This window comes from Pipistrellus kuhlii, unplaced genomic scaffold, assembly GCF_014108245.1.
Source record: "Pipistrellus kuhlii isolate mPipKuh1 unplaced genomic scaffold, mPipKuh1.p scaffold_m20_p_7, whole genome shotgun sequence".
Lineage (NCBI taxonomy): Eukaryota > Metazoa > Chordata > Mammalia > Chiroptera > Vespertilionidae > Pipistrellus > Pipistrellus kuhlii.
The window spans coordinates 2,345,341-2,368,556 of record NW_023425573.1 but is presented as its reverse complement, the minus strand read 5'-3'; the positions used below and the strand labels follow the sequence as shown (position 1 = coordinate 2,368,556).

Below are 23,216 nucleotides of genomic sequence, written 5' to 3'. Positions count from 1 at the left end.
ATGGCTGCTTGGTGCTACAACAGAAATGGAAGAAAACTATTTGTATCAGAAAACAGCCAAAGAACAGAATAAGAATTCATTTACTATTATTTCATGTTAAAACAGTTACATGTTTTTGCTTTTGCATATGTTATGCTTGATTGACTTAAGTTTCTGAGGGAGCACAGAAAATGTTTTTGTCAAAATCTCTCCATAATGATAAGGCTTGTGTTGAATCCAGATATCCAAAATCAATTGAACAAAGTCTTCTAAGCATTTGTTGTCATAGCTGATTGCTGGGGTGAATATGCAATTTATGATCAAGCTAGTCAGTGAGAGTGAAAGGGGTGCTATTAATAGTTATACTTGGACAACAGGTATAATCTGAGAAGATGGGGCAACAGCCACCTTCATTTTGATCAATAATGTGGATGAGCATTTCCTACTGACTAAGGGATAAATCCTCCAAGAAATGGGCTCCTCTACTGGTGAAGAGACAAGAGAAGCAAGATAGAAAACAAATCTCCCATACTCCTCTACTTTGGTCCTACAATTAATCCTGAACTAAAATGCTTCTGCATCTTCTAGTACTGCCCACGACTAGAAGGACATGCTTTCAAGAGCATTATCTTATGTGTGGTAACCAAAGCTTTGTTTTCCTCAAGAGTAGCAAATGGATGACTCAAAAAGTTTAATGAAGAGGTGACAATGCTTGTGACTTCTAGTTTGCTTCTGGTTTTCCTTCTCTGTGGTGACTCAGCCAAGGTAAGGTGCGCACATTAGTTGAAACAATTCTTTCACATAGCTTTTCACACTGTGGGCGGCGGAACACGGGGCACAAAAATATGACTTTTTTTTTTACAGTGGCAGTTTAACAATTTCTGTTAATCCTTGTGTTGTGGTTAGATGCCAACACTCCACGAAGCCCACAGTTTAAAATAGCAATTATTTTAAAGAATGTCTCCTTTGTACACCACCAGTAAATTGGATTATGTTTTCTGAGCCTCCCAAGAGCATTAGCCAAAGCGTATCTAAAGCTTTTCCAGTATTATAAATCATCTTTATAGGCTCACAGATATTTTATAATAAAGGTTGGGATTTCCCTAATCTTTTTAATGTGAAATTCATGTTTCCTTCTCTCCATTAATCCTTATCCCATTTCTGGGACTCCACTCACACATTAAATTTATCTAGGCTATCAGCCAAAGTGGAATGCTTATTTATATTTTTTTTCCTTAAAGCCCGTCTCTTCATCCAAATTACCCACAGTAGATTAGAACTCCATTCTGACCTTGCTGCAAGAAATCAGGTAACTCGGTTTTTCTGAACTGTGAGCAGGTGATAGGCTTATGAATTACCCATTTGTTTTGTTTGATATTAACTTGTAAAAGGAGGCCTTTTTTTTTCTCCCCCAGAAACATATGTGAAAAGTTGTGAGAAAAATAAGGGAAGATTTTTGTGTGTGTGTACTTAAAATGACTCCAACACTAGAGCATGTTTGAAAAATTGCTCGTCATTGGCAATCTGTAGTATGCATTGTTGCATGTGGGCCTACACAATTATATAATATCTTAATTTTTAAAAATTTCCAATGTCGGTGTATTTTAATTCTGAGGTCTATTTGACTTTGAGAAAACTCTCCTCCAACTCCATTCATGAACAAAAACAAAACTAAAAAACTAAAACCAAACAAATAAGCACAAACCACTCTACAGAGTTCTAGTCAACACAATCTTGAAGAAGGAAAATGTCATTAGAATCTGAATCTATTTAAATGTGATCTATAGTACCAAATCAGAATAATTATTGTTATTGGACAGGCTTGCTTTGTTTTTGGTAAGAGACTATAGTAGACAGCATTCAGATTACGGTAATTTAAAATTTTAAGAAAATATTATTTGATATAGGTATAGCTCTGCATTACATCATAATAATCAAATTTCCTATCAACATGATGCTTTTTCAGGAATTCTTTTGTCTACAAGTAATAGACTATTTAACTCAAGTGGTTTAACAAAAGTAATATAGATATCTCATAAAGACCCCCCTTTTCCCCCCGAGACACAGAGTCCAAAAGCTGGGTGCTTCCAGGATTGGTTCAACAACTTAGTAATATAATTAAGGACTTAAGTCTGTTCATATTTCAGCTCTATATTCTCTGAGAATTCTCCTAGACCTTAGGTTTATTTAAACTTCTTAACATAAGAGTGTAGCTTTAGTTTAGGTATAACATGTCGACACGACAACATTGGCATAAAAAAATGTAATTTCCCTCTTTATACCTTTTTTTTTTTTTTTTTTTTTTAAATAGGAAGAAAAACCTTTTCCAGAAATTTCCTAACCAACTTTTCTTTAGGTGCCTCCTGCAAGAATTGGGTCACATGCCTGTGACCTAGATGCAAGGAAATTTAAGAAAATGATGTGTGGCATTTTGAGACCCTGTAGTAGGATGTCATCTGGACTAGCAAAGAAGTGAGGAGGGGGAGGAAGGTGACAGCTGTGAAGGCAACAGTTATCTACTGATAGTTTATCACTTCCTATTACTGTTTTTGTAAAATAAAGATACTAAGAAATAAATGCAATTTTATTTAAAGTAAACCTTTGTTTTTTAAAAGAATTAGCATCAATACATCACATATATTTGTATGAGAGATTCACAAAATAACTCTAATTAAACCTCTTGAATTTATTTCAATCAAATTTCAGAAGTCCCCTTTAAACACTCTGTGCTATTACTGTTGCAAGTGATAAAGAACAATAGATGCGATGAATTGAGAAACCAAATCACACTCTTTCAATAAAATGTGGCAAAGACCAACCGACTAGTAAAATCATTAGGAAACAAGGCCCTGAACAGACAGAGGCACAATGGAAGCCAATCAGATGAAGCAGACATCCATGCTATAATTATATCCCACCACAGATGCAGAGCTGAAAACACCAGAGCACCTGCTTTGTTCAAACTGACGTTAGACTTTACAGACACAGTTTGAGAGGTGGCGGGCAACAGCAAATCATTGCTCTGCATTTGTCTTGATTCACTGAGCACATCTAGGTTTGCCAAGGATGAGACAATCCATTCAGGGGGAAAAGAGACAACTAAAAAACACCAAACAGCAAAACGAAGTTTATCTTTTTCCCAAATGTTCCTATTCTGAAAAGTGTGGAAAGCATGGTTCTCCTTTCAGTGTTCTAGTTTTATCGATGATAAATACAGGTCATTTCTCCCAAACAACTGAGCTTCCATGAGAAATACTGCTGAACATCACGGTGTCAACAGGGACGTAGGAGTCCTCACAGGACTTCCTTCATTGTTTTATCCCTTTATTCCTCCTGTGACAGGAGAAAAGACAGTTCTGAAATGCAAAGGAGACCTCTGATGGCTTGTTTCCTAGGTCCCCAGCTAGAGGCGCAGAGCCCACGGCCTGCCATATTTAACCAAAGACAGAGGAGACCAAAGTTTCACCGATCACCAAAATAAATGGCTGCATTTATAGAGGATGAATAGAGGATATAGAAACTACAGCACGTTATTAAGGAGCCTCTCACCTCCTGAAAGACAAGGTGCTTTTCTAACAAAAAAGAAGCACAGTACATTGAAATGTCCTTAAAGTGAAAAAAAAAATTAAAAATCTCATCCTAATGAGACTAGAGCGATGACATTTTATTAATCTATTAATTTTTCAAGAATAAATGCTTTTGGTAGTCTTCATTATCCTAAAAGTCAAAATCTCCATTTCAATAAAGTGTTTTAAGGGGAGGTGAAGGGAGTCCTACTGAATATTTATATCTCATTCTGCCTGGATTTGGATGGTGGCAGGACACAGCCCTTTTATAGGCTTTAAAAATGTACACAGAACCTCACGTGTAAAACAGGGCTGGCATCGCATCGACATCGCCAGAGCTGAGTGTACTCCAACAGGGCATTTCAAACGTCTTAAAACAATCATTATTTTTCATGGTGACAAATGGTTTTTCCCTCCAAGACACACAACAGCAAAACCAGCATTCATTTCATTATGGCTTAATTGCACCTAAGATATTAGGTGTAAGCCTGTGGAGTATTGGAACCAGCGGCTGCCATCAAGAACCCAGCGTCTGATTACTTCTCCTGTCAGTAAGTCCGTAAATATTTATTGAACACCCAGTGTACACTGTGATGAATTCCGGGGACACAGGAGAGAACAAATCATGGGTTCTGTTAACTCTCAGTCTTCTTTCTCTGTCTTTTTCTTTAGGAGGTAGGGGAGCATTCTGAAACTTGTTTTTGAGAAATTCTCCAGTGATTCTAATGGTAGGAAAAAGATAACTACCCATACAGAAATATCTTCCAGGTTTCAGCGTAAGGATGGCTTCACCCAGAGAAACTTTATAGATCCTCCTTCCTTCCACAATAGTCAAATTAGGTCAGATTAAGCTTTTGTGGGATTCAATGTTATATTAATATTTCCTTCCTTTTATTTTAGTTTAAAGAAATATTTCATTCCAAGTACATGGAGGGCTGAATGAAGGTAGAGGGTGGCTTTGAATCTTTGCTGTAGGTGTTACTTCTAGTCTAGATCAACTAAAGAAAATCTAATAAAAACTAGAGGCCCAGTACATGAATTTGTGCACAAATGGGGTTCCTTGACCTGTCTGGCTATTGGGGCCAGCCATCTCGCCCAGTCCTGATCATTCTGTTCAGGGCTGATCAGCATTAGGGGTGTGGGGGGGAGAGAGACAGCAGGAGGATGGCTATGAGAGTGCACTGATCATCAGGGGGCAGCTCCTGCATTGAGTGTCTGCCCCCTGGTGGTCATAGAGACTGGTTGACTGGTCATAATGGCTGCTTAGGCTTTTATATATATATATATATATAGTCTGGCATAGATTACATGGTATATCTTCCAGAGATGATATCCACAATTTAACCAGGACTTACCATCAAATGTGATGCTCCTTCTACTTGTAGACACAAAAACATTGGGAACTAAACTAAAAGTAATTAGCATGATGATTAAGATCATTTGGAGATTATTATATGAATAATAGGCATATTTCTAACTGTATTAATTTTCCACTCATCTCCCCTCTTTTGGTTTAATTAAAATAAATGAAAGGAAATAAAAATTGGACATATAGATTCTTCGATTTAATAAGGTAACAATACAGATATTGTCAGCAATGCTTTACAAAATTAAAACATGCTTTATAGCAGGCAACTAATGATATTTAGCCACGGCATTTTCAGTTTTGCTCCTTTTTAGGTTTATTTGAGATCATTTTTCACTGACTCTTTATCTGTCTAAATCCTTCATCCCTTCTTAGCATAAACATCACACCTTGGCTATGATTCTTGGAAAATCATGCCACATAATGGTAGTGTGAACACCTCACCACTTTTAAGAAGAGCCTTCATTCTTCCCACCTTGAAGTACAGCAAGTCTTGTAAGTGATACTTCGTTAGCTTTTTAAAGACGTTATCTTCTTAGAGTAGTTTTAGGCTTACAACACAATTGAGAGGAAGTTACAGAGATTTCTCCTACGCTCTTGCCTGCACATATGCACGGCCTTCCTTATGGTCAACATCACTCAGTGGAATGGTACATTTCTTGACCAGTGGCAACCCACACTGCCACATCACAATCACCCAAGGTTCATAGTTTAACTTAAGGTTCACTCTTGGTCTTGTACATTGTATGAGTTTGGACAAACATATAATAACATATATTCATCATCACAATATGTTTTCACTGCCTTAAAAATCCTCTGTGCTCTGCTCATTCCTCTCACCTCTCCCACACCGTCCGGGTAGCTGATCTTCTTACTGTTTTTCTGTAGTTTTGCTTCTTCTAGAATGGCATATTGTTGGAACCATACAGTACATATAGCCTTGATATTTTGGCTAATTTCCCTTAGTAATATACTAGTATATTTAACTTTTCTCCATGTTTTTTCATAGTTTGATAGATTACTTCTTTTAGTGCTGAATAATATTCCATTGTCTGGGTATGCTGTAATTTATTTTCCCTCTACTGAAGGACATTCTGGTTGCTTCCAAGTTTTGGCAATTAAAAATAAAGCTGCCAGTGTGTTCAGACTGAGACCAGGAAAAAACAAACAAACAAAAACAAACAAACAAAAACAATGCTGCCATAAACATCTATTTATAGGTTTTTGGGGGGCTATAGGTTTTTAACTGTTTTGAGTATATTTCAAGGAGTGCAATTGATGGATTGTGTGTTAAGAGTGTTTTTAGTTTTGTATCTATTAGTTCTGTAGAGAGAAAAAAATTGGCAGTCTTCCATTGCTCATATAATTAAGTACATTTTTTAAAAATTTTTTATCTCATTATGTCTGTTTTATAGTCAGATGATAATTTCTGAGGCACCTGGCCTTGCTGTTATTTTCTTTTAGTTCTTAGATGTTTCAGATCCGCAAAAATTGGTTAAAATTAATTAGATTCTAAAATACATTAAATAATGGAGTCTTTCTTTGAAAAGAACTATTAAAGTAATTGAGTACAAACTTTCTAGGATAAACCCTATTTGAAAACAAATTATTTACACTCTATTTAAAAATTAATATAATTACCCTCTTTAGGGTTTATAGCATAGGATGAAGCAGCAGGAGGAGGAGAACAAGGGAGAAAAAGAGGAGGAGAAAGGATAAAGAAACAAAAAGAGAAAAAACAAAACAAAACAAAAAGGAAAGAAAAGAATATCAAACTTTTTTTTTTTAAGGAAATCTTTCTTTACTTTTCACCTGGGGTAGATGGCTTGGTAAGGGGCAATGGGACCTTCCATCATGCTAACAGTAATGAGAATGGTGATGATGAGGGTAAGGAAGTAGTCAAAAGCCTACATGTGAACCAAATCATTTTGAAATAAAAACTAGAACCTTCTACTATGAGACTTAAACACAGTTATGGAAATCATCCCATTGTTTTTCACTTTTCTGTACCTGTTATTCTTATGATCAGGAGAGTTGGGTGCTGTTTCAGTTAGCATATTTACACTCTGAATGCAAGCACTTCAACACTGCCTTTGCTATATTTCTTTTTTTTTTCCCCCTTTGAAAGTCCAAGTGACTGTTTTGTACTTGAAAGAGGTTAAAACCCATAATATTGATCCAGACGGAAAGTGTCCTGTGCATAGAATTTCCTTCCAGGAAACTGAAGAAAACTCGGTTCTTGAAGAATGCCACCTTGACCTCTCTGCTCTGCTGTCTGTCCGGAGACATAGTAGGCTGCAAGCTGTTCTTCTGCAAAACGAGTTTGTTTTGAAGTTGGACCTGGTGCAAAGTGGCATTTTGTGCAGACTGTTTAGAGAAGCTGCTCCAGAATGGCGAGCTGCGGGTGTGGACTGGCTGTTGGATGGAATTACCCAGCAGGTTTGGGTCTTTGAGGACCCATTGTTATTCTTCAAGCTTGGCCACTAAGATGCAGTTTGATTATTGCTAAGTTGCTTTAAAGACAGTAAGCAAGTACCTGAGTGAATCCCTTAGCTCCCAGGCTTGCTGACTACAGTTCCTATGTGTTCTTAGAAAACACCTTTCAAATCCTTAAATTTAAACTACTTATCCATTTCATTGCAAAAGATCAATGTATTCACCAAAGAACTGCTTACCATTCCATCTCCAGGGCACATCCTTTATCATAAAATAGAATCTGCTTTATAACCTCAACTGATGTAATTCATCCAATGATTAAAACATGCCATGAAAGTAAATTCTATTTCCTTCTTTCCCACACATGCTAGTGTTAACCTTTCTCTAGAGCAAGTTCTTTTTATCAATGTCAAGCCTTCTGCCTAGTCCTTACCACAAAAAAAAAAAAAAAAAAAAAAAAAAAAAAAAAAAAAGAACAAAGATGTAATGAGTACAAAGTCAGCATTCATCAGCTATTGGGAAATATATAATTTCTGAATGTATTTTGCTCACTCAAAATTAGGATGCATTTGATCAACATATAATTAATATTTAAATTATGTGTTTTATTTGCTCTTTAAATAAACAGTGAAACCATATAATTTAAAAAAGGTTTGATATAATTTATCAAATTATTTTATATAGTCCTCCCAATAAATAATTAACCACGTAATTATTGTACAGTTCTGAGGGTGTATGGTAGCATTATGAATAACTAAGCTTGGTTCACAGATGTAAAGCAGGACTATTCTGGGCCAACCAGGATGCCTGTGGTTTGGACCCCTGAAGCATGTTCTCTAGCTAAGGAAGAGTTAAGTTTCTTCAGCCAGCAGTCAACTTGCTCCCATTTATATGTAGAATTCATATTTGCAAGCAAATAAAGCAATCAATTCCTCTTTCCTGCAAATAAGGAAACCCTGTCTAGTCAAATTTTCATCAATAACTCCTCTAGTGTGAATAGCTGAATTAATCTACATTATTCCTCCACCAAAATGGGAGGGTAATTTAGCAAGAACGTCCTGCTCTACTCTCTTGGCCACTCTTTCTACTACCTGAAAATAATGTGTTACTTACACATTTGTTTTCCTATTTGTTTTCTATCCTTACAACTCCCCAAATGCTATGTAAGCTTCATAGAGGCAAATACTTTGTTTTGCTTATTGCTGTATCCCCACTGCTCAGAACCTTAGTAGGTGTTCAACAAGTATTTGATAAATGGATGAATGAAGGTTTATATGCAGTAATATTATTTGGTTAAAAGCTGAAAGAAAGATAAGTAGGAGGAACCTTGCTGAGTAAATTTTGTAAAGCCACAGTTCCAGAGGATTTTTAGGGCAGGTTCAGGATAGAATGAACCCAGCCAGGGGTAGATCAGCCTCAGCCGGATGCTGCCAAGCAAAGATGGAGGCCCAGTGATGTCATATTTTGCAAGACCAGAACCCTGGTCAGCAAACTGTGGCTCACGAGCCACATGTGGCTCTTTAACCCCTTGAGTGTGGTTCTTCCACAACATACCACGGCTTGGGAGAGTCTATTTTGAAGAAGTGGCATCAGAAAAAGTTTAAGTTTAAAAATTTTGGCTCTCAAAAGAAATTTCAATTGTTGTACTGTTGATATTTGGCTCTGTTGACTAATGAGTTTGCTGATCACTGACCTAGAACATAGTGAGGGGAAAAATAGGGGGCACTCTCAGGGGGAGGGGGAGAGAGCAATCAAATTTATACCTAGTTAACCAGTATTCTAATGCACATTCTTGTTAACCTATAATTAAGTCACTGCTTTTCCTTAGGCAATAATTTTCCTAAATTATTGAATTTTCCTAAATACTCCCAGTTTATAAGGGCCACAAACCATGAATGTAACAGCTTAGCCGAGGGGAGGTCACTGGCACCACCCAGGCCAGGCTTTTAGCTATAATCTTACTTCCCCATGCTAATTTAGGTAGGGCTGCCTGGAAGTTAGGAAACAAAGAAATTTAGGAAAATATATAAGGAGTAATCTAATTGTAGAAGATGGTCAGGCTTTGGATCTTCGAATTCCCAGAGCCAGCAGCGCTGCTTTGAATATAGGTTTCTTTTTTCCCCTGAATCTTCTGAGTACCCGTTGTGTTTTCCAGTTGCCTGGTAAATTCCACAACAATAGCATTTTGGCTCTTTATTCGTTTTCATAATATTGTATGGTGTACGTAAAATATGTCTGGTTTTTGAATTGCACATTGGTGACCTCTGGTCTAATTCTAATTCCTTAAATTGAAAATTTGTTAGGATAAAGTAATTTTTTTAATGTATACAAATAATGCTGAGAGTATGAACCTCTATCATTCTCAGTTTCAAAAGCATAGCTTTGGTTACATCGATACCTCTGCAGTTACCAGCTTCAGGAACTGGGAGATTGGACTATGGACGAGCAGGGGCTAACCTCGCCTATTTGACTTTGAGAGTGGATCTTTTTTCTAAGGCTCCTTTTCTTTATGACAAAATTCTTTTTAATAGCTACCATGAAATAAAACTAATAGTAACCAGAAAAGTAATGAAAATTTGTCTTTTATTAAATTTCATATATAGTCAAGTAAATTAAAAGTTAAACATTTAATAAGTTTAGAGAATTAAATATTATGTCTACCATAGGGGAAAAAAAAGTAATGAATTAACGCTTTTAAATAATATTAAATTTATTTTCTGTTAAAAAGAAAAACTGCCTATACACTAATCTGTCACTCCATGAATAACATTAGGGCTCTGCATTCAAGTCTTACCTTTTGCGCATTTGTCAATGGCTTTATTAAAATACATTGCTGCATATTCAAATTCTTTGACTAGTACAGCCAGATTGTTTAATCTGCCTGTTCAGAGTGGATCAAATTTTAACATTTTATTATTTTTAGCTTCTAACTTTTTCTCACTCAAAGCAACCATTATATAAGTGCTTAGAAAACTCTTAAAAATATGAAAATATTTTGTAGAGATTTATAAAACTCTCACTTCACAATAAATTCAGTTATTCCAATACTCACCATTTCTTTATTTCAAATAAAGGCAGATTCAAATGCCTGTGCAGTTTCAAATGTCTGTGTAGTCAAATATTTTTAAATAAAATATAATTTTGAATAAATAAAAACTCAAAGTGGCTACATAGAATGACATAACTGAAGCAACAAATGCAGTTTCTTTATCTTTACAATTATAGTGCTACCATTGTTTATTTAAACCCTACTGTTCAAGCAGGAATGTATAGTTTCAGAGAAGACAGAAATCGAACTCAAACTGGAAAAATTCTGAATCTTCTTGAACATGTATAACCAGGAGTTCTCCAAATATTCCTCCATTTAGAATAGAATTGTTATCAAAGGATAAATATCTCTAAAACTTCTAATTTGAAGCTTACATATTATTAAAACTCAATAGCACCTACATCAATTGTTTAGAACTTATACTGAGAAAAGATGTTTTGAAGTAGGGGTAGTTTATCACTGATCTTATTTCGAATTGTTGGAGCTAGGTAAAAATAAAAAACAAAAACATGTTTTAGTTGAATCTATTATTATTTTTGAATTCTCTACAGACTTTGTACCCTAACTTTGGCTGTACTGGAGTGGACAGATCCCACTGCCACCCTTGAATAGTCACAGAAAAGGAGTATTAAGTAGAAAGAGGAAAAGAAATAATTGAAGAAGAGTACCTGGTATACCATATCCACATGACCTTTCCCATAAGCTCCTACTCCATTCTCATGGAAGGTATTTGCACATTGTCTTACAATTACGCTCTGGATCTGATTTCCTACATGTGCGAAGGTAAGTATTGTTTTTATTAAAAGAAGAGGATGCTTAAGTTACTGAGCTCTGGTACCCTCATCTCATTCAGCTAATTTTAGCTTCCTTTGCTCTCCAGTGACAGAATTCAGAACTATCATTGTTTGCCTATTTTTGGACCCAGAGTTTCAGAAAACTGGTTCTTATTTCTGGTCTATAAGACTGTTTATTGTGTGTGTGTGTATGTGTGTGTGTGTGTGTGTGTGTGTGTTGTTGTTGTTGTTTTGTATTTTGAGTCCAGGTTTGGTTTTCTTTTCTCTTTTGCATTTTATCTGCCATTATCTGTTTTTCAGCATAGGTGGGTTCAACAGAGCTTGGTCTGAGAGCCAGCTTCTCAATCTTCCTTTGGCATGTTCATATGTGTGCACACTTGTGAGGTTATATAAAACTCTCTGCAAAGCTCTGGAGTGAAGCACACTAAACCCATTATGATGGTTTTCTCTGGGGAGATGAGGAGAGAACCTGCATTGACAATTGTATCAAAATTACTTTAATCCTATGTAATATTTTAAGTTTTAAGGAAGACTGTAGAAATATATTTTCAGTAATTTAAAATTGACTTAAACATTAATGAAATAAAACATAATGAGGATAAGGACGGAAGGAAAGTATTTTATAAATACCTAATGGTTTATTCTTTTTGGTTTTTAACTTAGAAGTGTGGATTTACCTTTATTAAATCTTAATCCATCTATTAACGTAATATTACCTTAATGGAACTCTAAAATTATAAAAAAAATATATGTTATATTGCTGTGCTTCTTGCTTTTATATAAGATATTTAAACTTTAAAAATTAAAAAATTATTCACAAAGTTTAATTTGCTGAGATATTATAATGAACCATTTACTTTCCAGTGATAAAACCTATAGTTAGAAGTGTACTTCTATGTCAACACTTTCCTGAAAGTAATCCATTTACTCAGAAAACTCATTTCTTTGTGGTTATCCTTATTCACTAGTACACAACATCATCCCATAATGTCTTGATTGGATCGTTAGGTAGGATTTAAATGATTCACATATGATTCTGAGACAAAGTCTTCTTTTTAAGAACAGCTCAACATGATTCATATTTTTTTTTGCCATATTTTAAGAAAACAAGAAAGAATAGAGCAGCAACTACAAAAGCAGATGGGATAAAACTTTAGAAGCCGTTTTGGTCCCTCTAAGTGCTGTGGAACCACCTGGCTATAGAAGCAAAGGAATGCTCACATGATAGTCTTGTTGGAAAGGACTTCTTTTAGAAAATAAATAGGCTCAGTTCTTTCTTCCTCTTGTCTATGTCAATTTAGTGAATATCCATTTTCTAAAAAGCTGCATTGGTTTTTAAATGTAAGTTTAAGAGAATAAAAGCTAGGGCATAACTTGCTTTTTACATCATTTAAAACCATTGTTGGATATCTGAAAGGCTCTTCCTCTCAATTCTAATTTTAATGCCATAATTATATTACAGATTTTCAAAGAATATTAGTACCTGGGATTTAGACTGAGGCAAAACCATTTATAGTTCTATCTATGGAACCAAAGACTGATATAAAGTTAATAAGACTCCACGGAGTTATATATTGTTTTTGAACCTTTTCAGTGAGATATCAATTATTCATTGCAGATAGCATTCCCTAATCTGACCTACTGAATCATTCACTCCAGGGAAGGACTTGGAAAGCTGTATGTATTAAACAAAGACCTCTCATTGATTTTTATTATTAGGGAAGCCTGAGAACATTGCTCTGAGTAAAGCTTTACAATCAATAAAGAATGATGACACAAAATCACTACGTCTGAAACACCGTGTCTTGATTGCAAGTGCTATATCATCATGTCTAAAGAACTAAGGATACATCAAAAGGGAGTTGGGTGGCCACAGAGGCACTGAAAAGAGCTTCTCAGAGATAAAGAATGGTAGAGCTCAGGGCTCTCTCAGCTCTGAGGAGGGAAGAAAGTTTTCAGAATCAAGAATGCTTTTTGAAGGTGTATCCTGCTATGGAGATGGATGCTTCAGGCCCCAGCAGCCGGATGACATTAAATGTTGAAATCATCAATTAACTCAACTTGCCCCGAGTCTCTGCTCTGCAAGCAACCTTCTGATTAAAGCTTGACTTCCTATAGAGTGTGCTTGTGGAGACAGAAAATGCTCTGGCTGGGAGGAGGGTGGTAGAAATGGTTAATTAAAGTTCTCCTTGTAAATCAGTAATCGGGCACTCAGATTTTACCCGTCAGTGCTCTGGACTTTCATGTGAGTCCATCTGTGGGTGATATATCCCCTCCAAGCTGTTAGGTTGTGATTCTGAGTATGCAGAGCTGAGGTGAAGGGAAAGGTAGGGTTTGAGTTTCTGTGAAAAAGAGATCTGCTTGGCCAGATTTGCCATAGCCCCTTGCCTTTGAAGCTTTTCCTTATTTGCCTTTCTGATGATGTAGCCTTTCCCTGTAGCCCAAGGCATTTGTCTACTGGGGGTTGGAGTGGTTTGGAGATTATAAGGGAGGAAATTTAGGGAATTAGAAAAATACCAGAAGGGCTAAGAAAGAAAAGATCAAGGTAATACTTAATTTACAAGCAAAATAGAAATATGCAGCAGTGAGTCCTGTCATTTTTGCCTTCACCATAGAGTACAAGTAGAATCTGACTTTTTCTTACCAGTTCTGCTCCCACCTTATTCTACTGCGCTGGATTCCACATTGCCTCACTAGTGTGTCCTCCACAGCCTCCAGAGTGGTCTTCCAGATGTGGCTGGATCCTGTGGTTAAAAAAAAAAGTCATCAGGTTTGATTTATTATCCCATTGGTCAGTTCTGCCTGTCTCTGTTTGATTTTATCTAATGTGCAACCTCTTTCTAATATTATGGATATTATGGCAACTGGGAGACCTGGACTGATTTCTCCTCTGTAGAGCAATCCCAGGAAAAGGAAATGGCTCTCCCAAAATTTAAATATTAATACATATTTAACCACTTTGCTGGAGTCACATGTCAATCATGCACTGAATCACAGGTCCTGTGCCCAACTTAATTGCTGGGAGGAAGTGGGGCCACCATCATGGACAGCCTCATTGAGACAACCTTGAACAGAAAAAAGTAAACCGTAGACATCATAACATTACTGGACAAACAAAAAAGATAGCTAGCCACTATAATTTGATATATTGTGTTTGTTGAAGAGAGTTATTTAATCTCTTTATCCTATTTCTCCATCTAGGAAAATAACACTTCTCTGGACTGCTGGGAGGTTCAAAGGACTTTATACATAAAAAGTTGCTTTGTGAAAATGCAATTATAAACTGTGTAGTATAAATGTTGGCTATCATTAAATAGAGGTTAGACCATCAGTGGCTGATAAAATACAAGGTGTATCGGTTAATAATGCAGAATTTTTTCAAAAGATGGAGTTATACATATGTTGATATATAAGGGATTTGGAATTTTGTTGTATTGACAGCAAGCTTCAAAGCTTCATATGTCAAATTTTCGGAAGGTGTTAACATCATAGATATATTTACGCTTAAAAATGTCACATTTCGTGCCAAAATAAGCATTTGCAGGAAGTTTTAATTCATTACTTTATTCTGAATAAAAGTGCTACTGAAAGTTATTGTATACTTCAGGAAGTTTATGATGAACATGCTCCATCTCAAGATACTTGTGAACACTGGTTTAAGAAGTGATAATTTTGATGTGAAAGACAAAGAACATCCAGGTCAACCAAAAAAAGTTTGAAGACCAACAATTACAAGCATTATTGGATGAAGATGCATGTCAAACTCAAAAACAACTTGCAGAAAGGTTAAACGTTGCACAGTTAGAAAGGTTAAACACTTTCTGATAGTTTACAAGCAATGGGAAAGACTTTAAAGGAATGAAAATGGGTGCTACATCAAATGAATGAAAGACAAATGGAAAACCGAAAAGTCATCAGTAAAATGTTGCATCAACAGCATAAAAGAAAGTCTTTTTCACATTGAATTGTGACTAGCGATGGAAAGTGGATTTATTTTAAGAATCCCAAACACACAAAATCATGGTCAACTATCAACATTGACTGCAGGGCCAAGTCACTTTGGAAAGAAGACAGTGCTCTGTGTTTGGTGGAATCAGGAAGGTGTGGTGTATTATGAGCTTCTAAAACCGAGTGAATCCATTAATACTGATCACTACTGACAACAAATAATTAATTTAAACCATACTTTGATCGTGAAATGACCAGAATGGGCCAGAAGACATAGCAAAGTAATTTTGCTTCATGATAACGCACCACCACACACTACAAAACTAGTTAAAGACACATTAAAAGATCTTGCCTGGGAAGTATTAACCTACCTGCCATATTCACCAGACCTTTCTTTTTCAGATCACCACTTGTTTTGATCGATGGCACATGCACTTTCTGAGCTGCACTTCAAAACGTACAAAGAAGTGGAAAACTGGGTCTCTGAATGGTTTGCCTCAAAACAAGAAAAATTCTATTCGGACAGTATCCACAAATCACCTGAAAGATGGGGGAAATGTGTAGCTAGCGATGGACATTACTTTGAATAAAGCACTTTTGATGTTTTCCTTGAAATTATCGTGTTTTCTTTGATTACAAAATCCACATTATTAACCAGTACACCTGCAATAGACACAGAGGATGACCTATAACTGTTAACAATGGCATGGGTATAAACAAAAGGCAACCAAAGGGTTAACATATTTATCAGAAGGAGACAAAGAAAAATCAAGTTGACAATCAGGTGAATAGGGTTGTTAATTACATACTTAAGTGAGCAATGTCTACAGGTACAAACTTTGCAAAGAATTATTTAAGAGAAAAAATGTTCTCAACAAGGCTGCAACCCAGGTGTTGGCCAGGGCTGGTTTGTCATCCATGTGCTCAACTGGGAAGAATCTATTTCCAAACTCAGAATTCAATTTCCTGCACATGGTTGGGTTGAGGGTCTCAGTTTCTTGCTGGCTGTCAGCTGGCATCCACCTTTGCTCCTCATAGTTGCTGGCCAGAGGCTGCCTGTCATTTCTTGCCAGTGAGCTTTCCCAACATGGCCTCTTACTTTATGAAAGCCAGCAAGGGAAAGAGGCTCTTGGTAAGGCATGTTACAATCTTGTGCAATGTAATTCCCTTCTGACCAATGGAAATCACAGGAACCCTTCCCCCCCACCCACAAACACACATTCAAGGAAGGAAATTGATCATTCCAGAACATGAGAACAGGAAGTGCTGAGAGGTAGATAGGATGGGCTGAAATGCTCCACACCCATGCTCTGTGGGATCAGAAGCTCCATTCTGCATATATCAGAGGCTCTCGGTCTCATGGTCTCCTCTGCCGCTGACCTTCTCCTTCTCTGTGGCAAAGCAGTCATTGCACCCCTTTCAAAGAAGATGTTAACATATTCTTTCCTCAATTTCTGCTAGACACTCATTCATATAATGCATTATAAATGTGGCTGACTTCGTGAAAATGCAGAGGTAGTGAGGAAAGTCCACAGCATGGCTGCACAGCAAAGGAAGGCAAACACACATGTGAATGTTCTTGTTTAAAGGTCTGTTCAACCTCTCCACTTCCTCACGAGACTATCTCTGTCCAATCCTCAGCCTTCCACCATCTCACAGGTTCCTCCTTCCTCCACTTCCTTTCTCTTTTCCCTTTGCTTCTTTTCCTTCCATTGCTCAGAAGCTCAGAATCAAGCAACCAACCACCACAATAACAAACACAATGAACAATAAACTGATCCCAAGTCTCTATTCTTTGATAGAATTTGACTTTTATTGTTGTTGTTGTTGTTGTTGTATGGGCTCTAGAAGACATATCCTCTCAGGAGTTACACCTTCTACTCCAAAGGTTTATCTATATATTATTTATATTCCACAAAGGCATGTTTTGTCCCAAGAGATAGTTTGTTGCCATCTGTTAAGATACATATTATTAGTCTGGATATATGGCAAATTAGGATGCATGTTCTGATAGAAAAAGTATGAGGGTCAATAAAGTAGAATGGGGTGAGAACAAGGAAGGAAAGCTGTTCAGAGAAAGAATATCATCCCTGAAGACTGTTCGCTAGGCAGCAAGCATTGGGGCACAGCATTTCAATAGCAGGAACACATATGCAAAAGCCTGGAGATGGGAGGGAGCGTGGCTTGGCACACGGGAAAAACTGAAAAGCCCGGAATGGCTAAATGCTAAAGAGGAAGGGAAGGATGAAAGGGATGAGAATGGAGAAAGGGGTGAGAGTGGAAAGTAGGAGCACCATACATGGGACCTTATAGGCCACGTGGTTCCAGTCTTTAGGCCCTGGTTCTCTCCTAACAAATAAAATGACTTCATGAGTAGTTTTTTTGAACCTTGAGTTTATTGATTTTGAAACAGAAACAGTTGTGCCAAAGCTGGCAAACTTGGACGCACACACACATACAGTATATATATATATATATATATACACACACACACACACACCCAAGCAAATGTTACATAAAGCACCTTCCCTGAGGGCCATATCATTTGGCATTATTACGAAGTCCATCAATCTTATAGCCATTAAGATGATTCTGGGTCAGCTGGGTAATTAGCTGAAAATTACCTTCATATTCATTTTTTCTCCACAGGAATCTTTCCTGCCGAGAGACCCAGAATGCGAGGCTTTTTGTAAGAGCTTAGAAAACAAACAAACTTGCCTGCCAGCAGCACATGGATTCTCTATCAGTTTTCAGGATTTGTATCTGCCCAGCTGACACACCCATTCTTCCCTGAAGAGAAAGTAGCTTCTTGTTCTGCCCTGTGCCTGCCTATTGTCAAAGCACATCAGGAATACAGCTGAGATCTGTTTACCACCAGGGTAAACTGCCTTCCTAGGACATTCTTGTAGAAAGACTCTGTGGGGGTGGGGTTCAGTCTGTCCCCAAGTGTTTGCAGGAATGGAAAATGACATCGTGCCCACTGCTTCCTGCCAATGCTAATCTGGCCCTTAGACATCACAGTAGATTCGTTTAGTCAGGATGATTTTCATTCTGCTATTTGTTGAAAATATTTTTTTTGTTGTTGTTGTTCTCCCAATTCTACCTACCCCAGTCTGCCTTATTTTTCTTTTCCACTCTTAGTTTTCCACTAATAACCATGCCTTTTAAGGTTTCTTTTTTATTGAAAGTAATAAATTAAGACATTCATCTTCAGGTGATTCATCTTTGCATAAAAACCACCAGCATATACATCAGTGTGCTCACAGTGTTGAGTAGATAGAAATTCATTTCAGTAGCAACAACATTCAGGAAGAAGATTCTCCATTTATAGTTACTTGCTAGTCTTACACAATTGTAACTTTCTATACAGTATAACACTTTAAAATGAAGATGTCCCAAGGAAGTGGTATCTTCAAGGGAGAGGTGCCTTCCGCGATTCTTCCTCAAAATGAAGCCATTGGCTTTGCTGCGATCGGGTTTGCTGGAAGTATCAAGACTACATCCGGTCATCCTGTGAGTCAACACTTATGGTGGAGCCTTGGCTATTGGTATCAACATTTCCATAGGACTTCTGGTCTTTGGCAAAGTTGATGAAAACCTGATTTTTTTTCAAGGGAAATAAAGCCATTAGTGTTTGATAAACCAACGGAAGAAATAAGGTTAATTCACACACACATGCTCACTTGGAAGAGCTAATAAAAAAGATCAGATTTTATAGGGGCATGCACACACACACACCCACACTCTTACTAGGAGTCCTTCCATTAACTATTCAAATTTAATTAGGGTTTGAAAATAATACCTATATCTACAATCATAGTTATGTTTATAATCATAATAGAAATACGTAGTTACGTATCTGTACCTCAATGCTCTACATCAATATCTCTCTCTAACAAGTATAAACAAGAAGTCCAAACCAAACTCTTATCAAATGCTTGTGTGGTGATGTTGAGAGAAATGCACTAATTTCAAGGGTTAATGCACTAAAATAAAATTTGCATAGAAATTTCATATTAACATTATGTTCAGTAAGCCAACTATTTAATAGGCAGACATTTATTACTTTGTTTAAAATTATTAAATCTATTAATCATCTATTCATCTGGAAAAAATGAGAGTCTATTTCATGCCAGATATGGTGCTGGTAGTTAGTTACAAGTCAGAGGCTAGATATTCTGTGTTAGAAAAGCCACCTAGTCTAAAAGCCCCTAGAAAATTGTCCACAAAGTGCAGCGCCATTTACTGACTCAGAGGCCCCCGAGGCCTCCCCTTCTGACCCACCACAGTGGGAGATGCAATCAAATGTTCTACTCATCAGGTTGGTTGAGCCAAACCATTCATAGGCGATGCAGGATGCCCCATGAAGCCTTGAGTTATTGAACATAAATGCAGTGAAGACATGATGTGAGTAAAACAGAAGAATTCTGCCTTTGCTACTTTGGTTGCCCAGAACCTAGCAGACCAAAAAATCTGGCACCGAATTCTCTCCAGATACCCCACAGAGGATCAAACTTAGGAAGCCAATCAATGGAAATGGTATTTAAGAAACCTATCAAGGAGAAAGTAAGGAAAGTAGTTTGTTTTACAGAGGAAAGTAGTGTTTTGTTGCTTTACATATGTATATAACTTGATATAGATGTCTTGTAGAAAGGAAAAAAAATACCTTTTCTCACCCTGGCCAGTTTGGCTCAGTGGGTAGGGAATTAGCCTGTGGACCTAAGGGTCCCAGGTTTGATTCCGGTCAAGGGCATGCACTTCGCTTACAGGCTCCTCCCCTGCCCAGGCCCTGGTCGGGGCATGCAGGAGGCAACCAATCGATGTGTTTCTCTCTGTCTTTCTCTCTCTCTAAAACTCATTGGAAAAATATCTTTGGGTAAGGATTAAAAAAAACTTATTTTCTCTAGTAACAATAGTTAATGTTTTATATATATATTTTATATATATTTTATATATATATAAAATATATATATATATAAATCAATTATATATTGATTTTTTACAGAGAGGAAGAGAGAGGGATAGAGAGTTAGAAACATCAATGAGAGAGAATCATTGAGAATCAGCTGCCTCTTGCACCACCCCTACTGCGGATGTGCCCGCAACCAAGGTACATGCCCTTGACTGCAATCGAACCTGGGACCTTTCAGTCCACAGGCCAATGCTCTATCCACTGAGGCAAACCGGTCTCAGCAATAGTTAATGCTTTTAACATTTTTTTTTCTAACATCCCAAAATCTGGTTAGAAATCAATTAAGTTTCTCAGGTGTGAGATTAAATGTTGCTTCAACTATAACAAATAGAATGTCACTGAAAGGAAATAAACACGATGTGTAGTAATTAATGTGATCTTGTGCACGGGGGTCATGGCCTCCAGCTTACCTCCTCCAGAGTAGTCTGGCTCACTAGGAAGTTTGTGATATTTAAAGCAGTCTTGTTGGTTTCCAGCAGATCAAAAATGTTGGCTACTCCTCCTGCAGTGACTGGCACATGATACTCGAGCATACTGAGGTGCTGATCCTGTGGGAACCAAAGGGAAAAAAAAATGTATTTTGCAATGTCAGGTAATATTGACTTGACTAGTCATATTTGAGCAAGAGCCAAGAAAAATACTGAAATTTATTCCACTGAAAATGACACTACAGTGTAAATAATGGGTGTGTTTTGAAACTAACAGCTTACAGAGATAAGATGGAAAGTTTTATGAATGTCAAAGAGAAAACAGATTAAAAAGCTAATGAAAATTCCAAAGCATTCTACATTAGTGTGCACTTATAAAGGCATCATAGTCTCACCTGCAAAAAAATACTATGGGATGATATTTCAGATGTCAGATTATGCTCTCGGCTCTCATAAGCTTTTAAAGAGATAACATTTAGAAATTTCATTTTTTAAATGTGAAAATTCACCTAAAGGGCCAAGGATTAGTTACTCAGTTTACATTGGCGAAAGACACTAGATTGCAACAGCATTTCCTAAAGAAAACTCCTTCAAGTAACACTATATATTTTCACACCAAACCCCCAAATTCTCTTCAACTTCTTTATGTTAGTCAATACACAGGATTTTGCATCTACTTAGTAATCGATTCTCATTTCCTTGGAGCATTTCTAACACTTTGCTTTTCTGCATATTTAATCAGTTGTCATATTCCATTTCCTTTTCATCGAAAACAACTTTCCAATCTAAACTTTCCTCTCTCTTTGTACCATCTGTATCATTAGCCTGAGATTGATTGCTCCAGGTCTGTGTTACTGCAACCACCTCTTCGGAAGCCTAGAAACTATTTACCCTCATATACTGTCTCAAAGCAGCATGGGTAATCTTTCCTAAACACTAGCTTAATCAGCATGTAGTCTTGCTCCAGAATCTACCCCTGGAACTCTGTGGGTTAAATCATGGCTGTGCATTTCATCCCAGACTTCCCTTGCTGGAAACCCCTCCTCTCAGCCCTGTGCTCACTGCCCACCCCCTCTCATCAACTTATTTTCACATCACACCTGTCACTGCAACCAGAATCTTACTTCATTTTACTTCCAACTTGCTGTGCCTGCTATTTCCCTTCTAGATATCTAGACACCACCCGATGCTTATAAAGGATGGTCTGTTTAAAAAGAAATAAGACTTTTATCATCACTGCATTTGTCTTGTGTAGCCCCGGTCCATGAGGAACAGACCAGGGCGAATGTAATCTCATCACTCAGCGAGTAAGCACGGATTTTGATCTAGAAATTCACGGGAAGAAACAGCACTATGATCTACGTGATTTGCGCAGGGAACAGGTCCTTTCGTGTTTTTTTAAACTTGATTTTAATTTAGATGATAGAAAATGGGTTTTGATAAGAATTGTAAATGCTATTATCTCCTGGAGAAGTTAGCTAAAGCATGGGAGGTTGAGGCAAAGGTATTTTGTAGAGATAAAAGAATTGTTTTAAAAAAACACATTCTATTTTGTTCTCTCCAATCATTTCACATTGATATGGTGCATGTATTCCTCACGCCAATCTTGTGATGGAGATGCCATTATTGCTATTTTACAAATGAGAAAAATGGGGCTCGGAGACTTTAACTGTCTTGCTGGAAATCACACGGGGAGAGCTCGACCTCTGCCCAAGACTTCCAATTTCTTTTCACTACTCCACACATGATTTCCCTTTATAACAAGAATTTGCTATAATCATTTGGTACAAGTTCCTGTACATCAAAGCGGTTATATAATCATAATCTTCTTTTTCATAAAGTGCATTTAAATTTGAGCTATGTGAGATACATAGGTGTATATCTGTATGGGTCCATCCTGTGGATACACATACTAGTGAGATGGAATTCATTGAATAATGTGGGTTTAAGAACTTGAACCCACAAGTGGTTCTGATCAGACCTTTGTGGGCTGATCTTTTAAATGAGGGGAGCAAAGAAGGGAATTGCTTCTGGCTGTGCCATTCTGGAATTCTGGAATTCTTTTTTTAAAAAGGAACAATATCTGTCATCCCTCAGTCCCCTAATGTATACAACTGGTAAACTGGTTATGTATACAACTCAGAAACTAATACAGTATGGTCACAAAGCCTTTGTGAGGAAGAAATACGTGAAGGTGTATGAAAAGATGACATTATTGCTAATAGCTACAAAAATATAATTTTTATAATTATACAAAATAGGTTTTTGAAGATGATATTTGAAGAACAGAATAATTTGAAGTTTCTATTTGTTTATGCTAAGTGTGCTTCAGGACATCTTATATAAATTTAACTAATGAATATGTTAATGTTAACAATAAAGCTGTGGTCAGTCTGAAAAGGGCAAATGCCCACTATGCCGTTGGACTATCATAACCAGTCAATATAAAAAGGCAGGACAGTTTCTTACTCACTTTTAAGTATGTTTTTGGGAAGTGCAGCTGCATGAACCTTGTGAGGGCCTCCATGCTAGCTTTGGTATTCTTCACGTGAACCTTGACAGTGAATCCTCGTCCAAACCTAGAAAGCGAAAGTGCGAAACACAATGAGTTCCATTTTGCTGAAATAGCTCCCCTGGAATTCTAGATAATGAAACAGGACCCAAGCTGACCGTTAGAG

General features: G+C 37.0%; 1 protein-coding gene across 7 annotated transcripts in view; it reads right to left on the bottom strand.

The window, feature by feature from the left end:
* Positions 1 to 18,223: 18,223 nt before the first annotated feature.
* The window catches only part of ABCA12 (ATP binding cassette subfamily A member 12), a 172,280-nt gene continuing 167,287 nt past the window's right edge, over positions 18,224 to 23,216 (bottom strand). For 5 of the 7 annotated variants that reach the window (XM_036421476.2, XM_036421474.2, XM_036421479.2 and 2 more), the window contains 3 exons: positions 23,012 to 23,117; positions 20,521 to 20,658; positions 18,224 to 18,736 (listed from right to left, as the gene is read on the bottom strand). In XM_036421476.2, the coding sequence (XP_036277369.1) occupies positions 18,635 to 18,736; positions 20,521 to 20,658; positions 23,012 to 23,117 (346 nt within the window). In that variant the 3' untranslated portion in view covers positions 18,224 to 18,634. The remainder of the gene's footprint in view (positions 18,737 to 20,520; positions 20,659 to 23,011; positions 23,118 to 23,216) is intronic. The other 2 variants (XM_036421478.2, XM_036421477.2) reach the window with 1 other exon arrangement.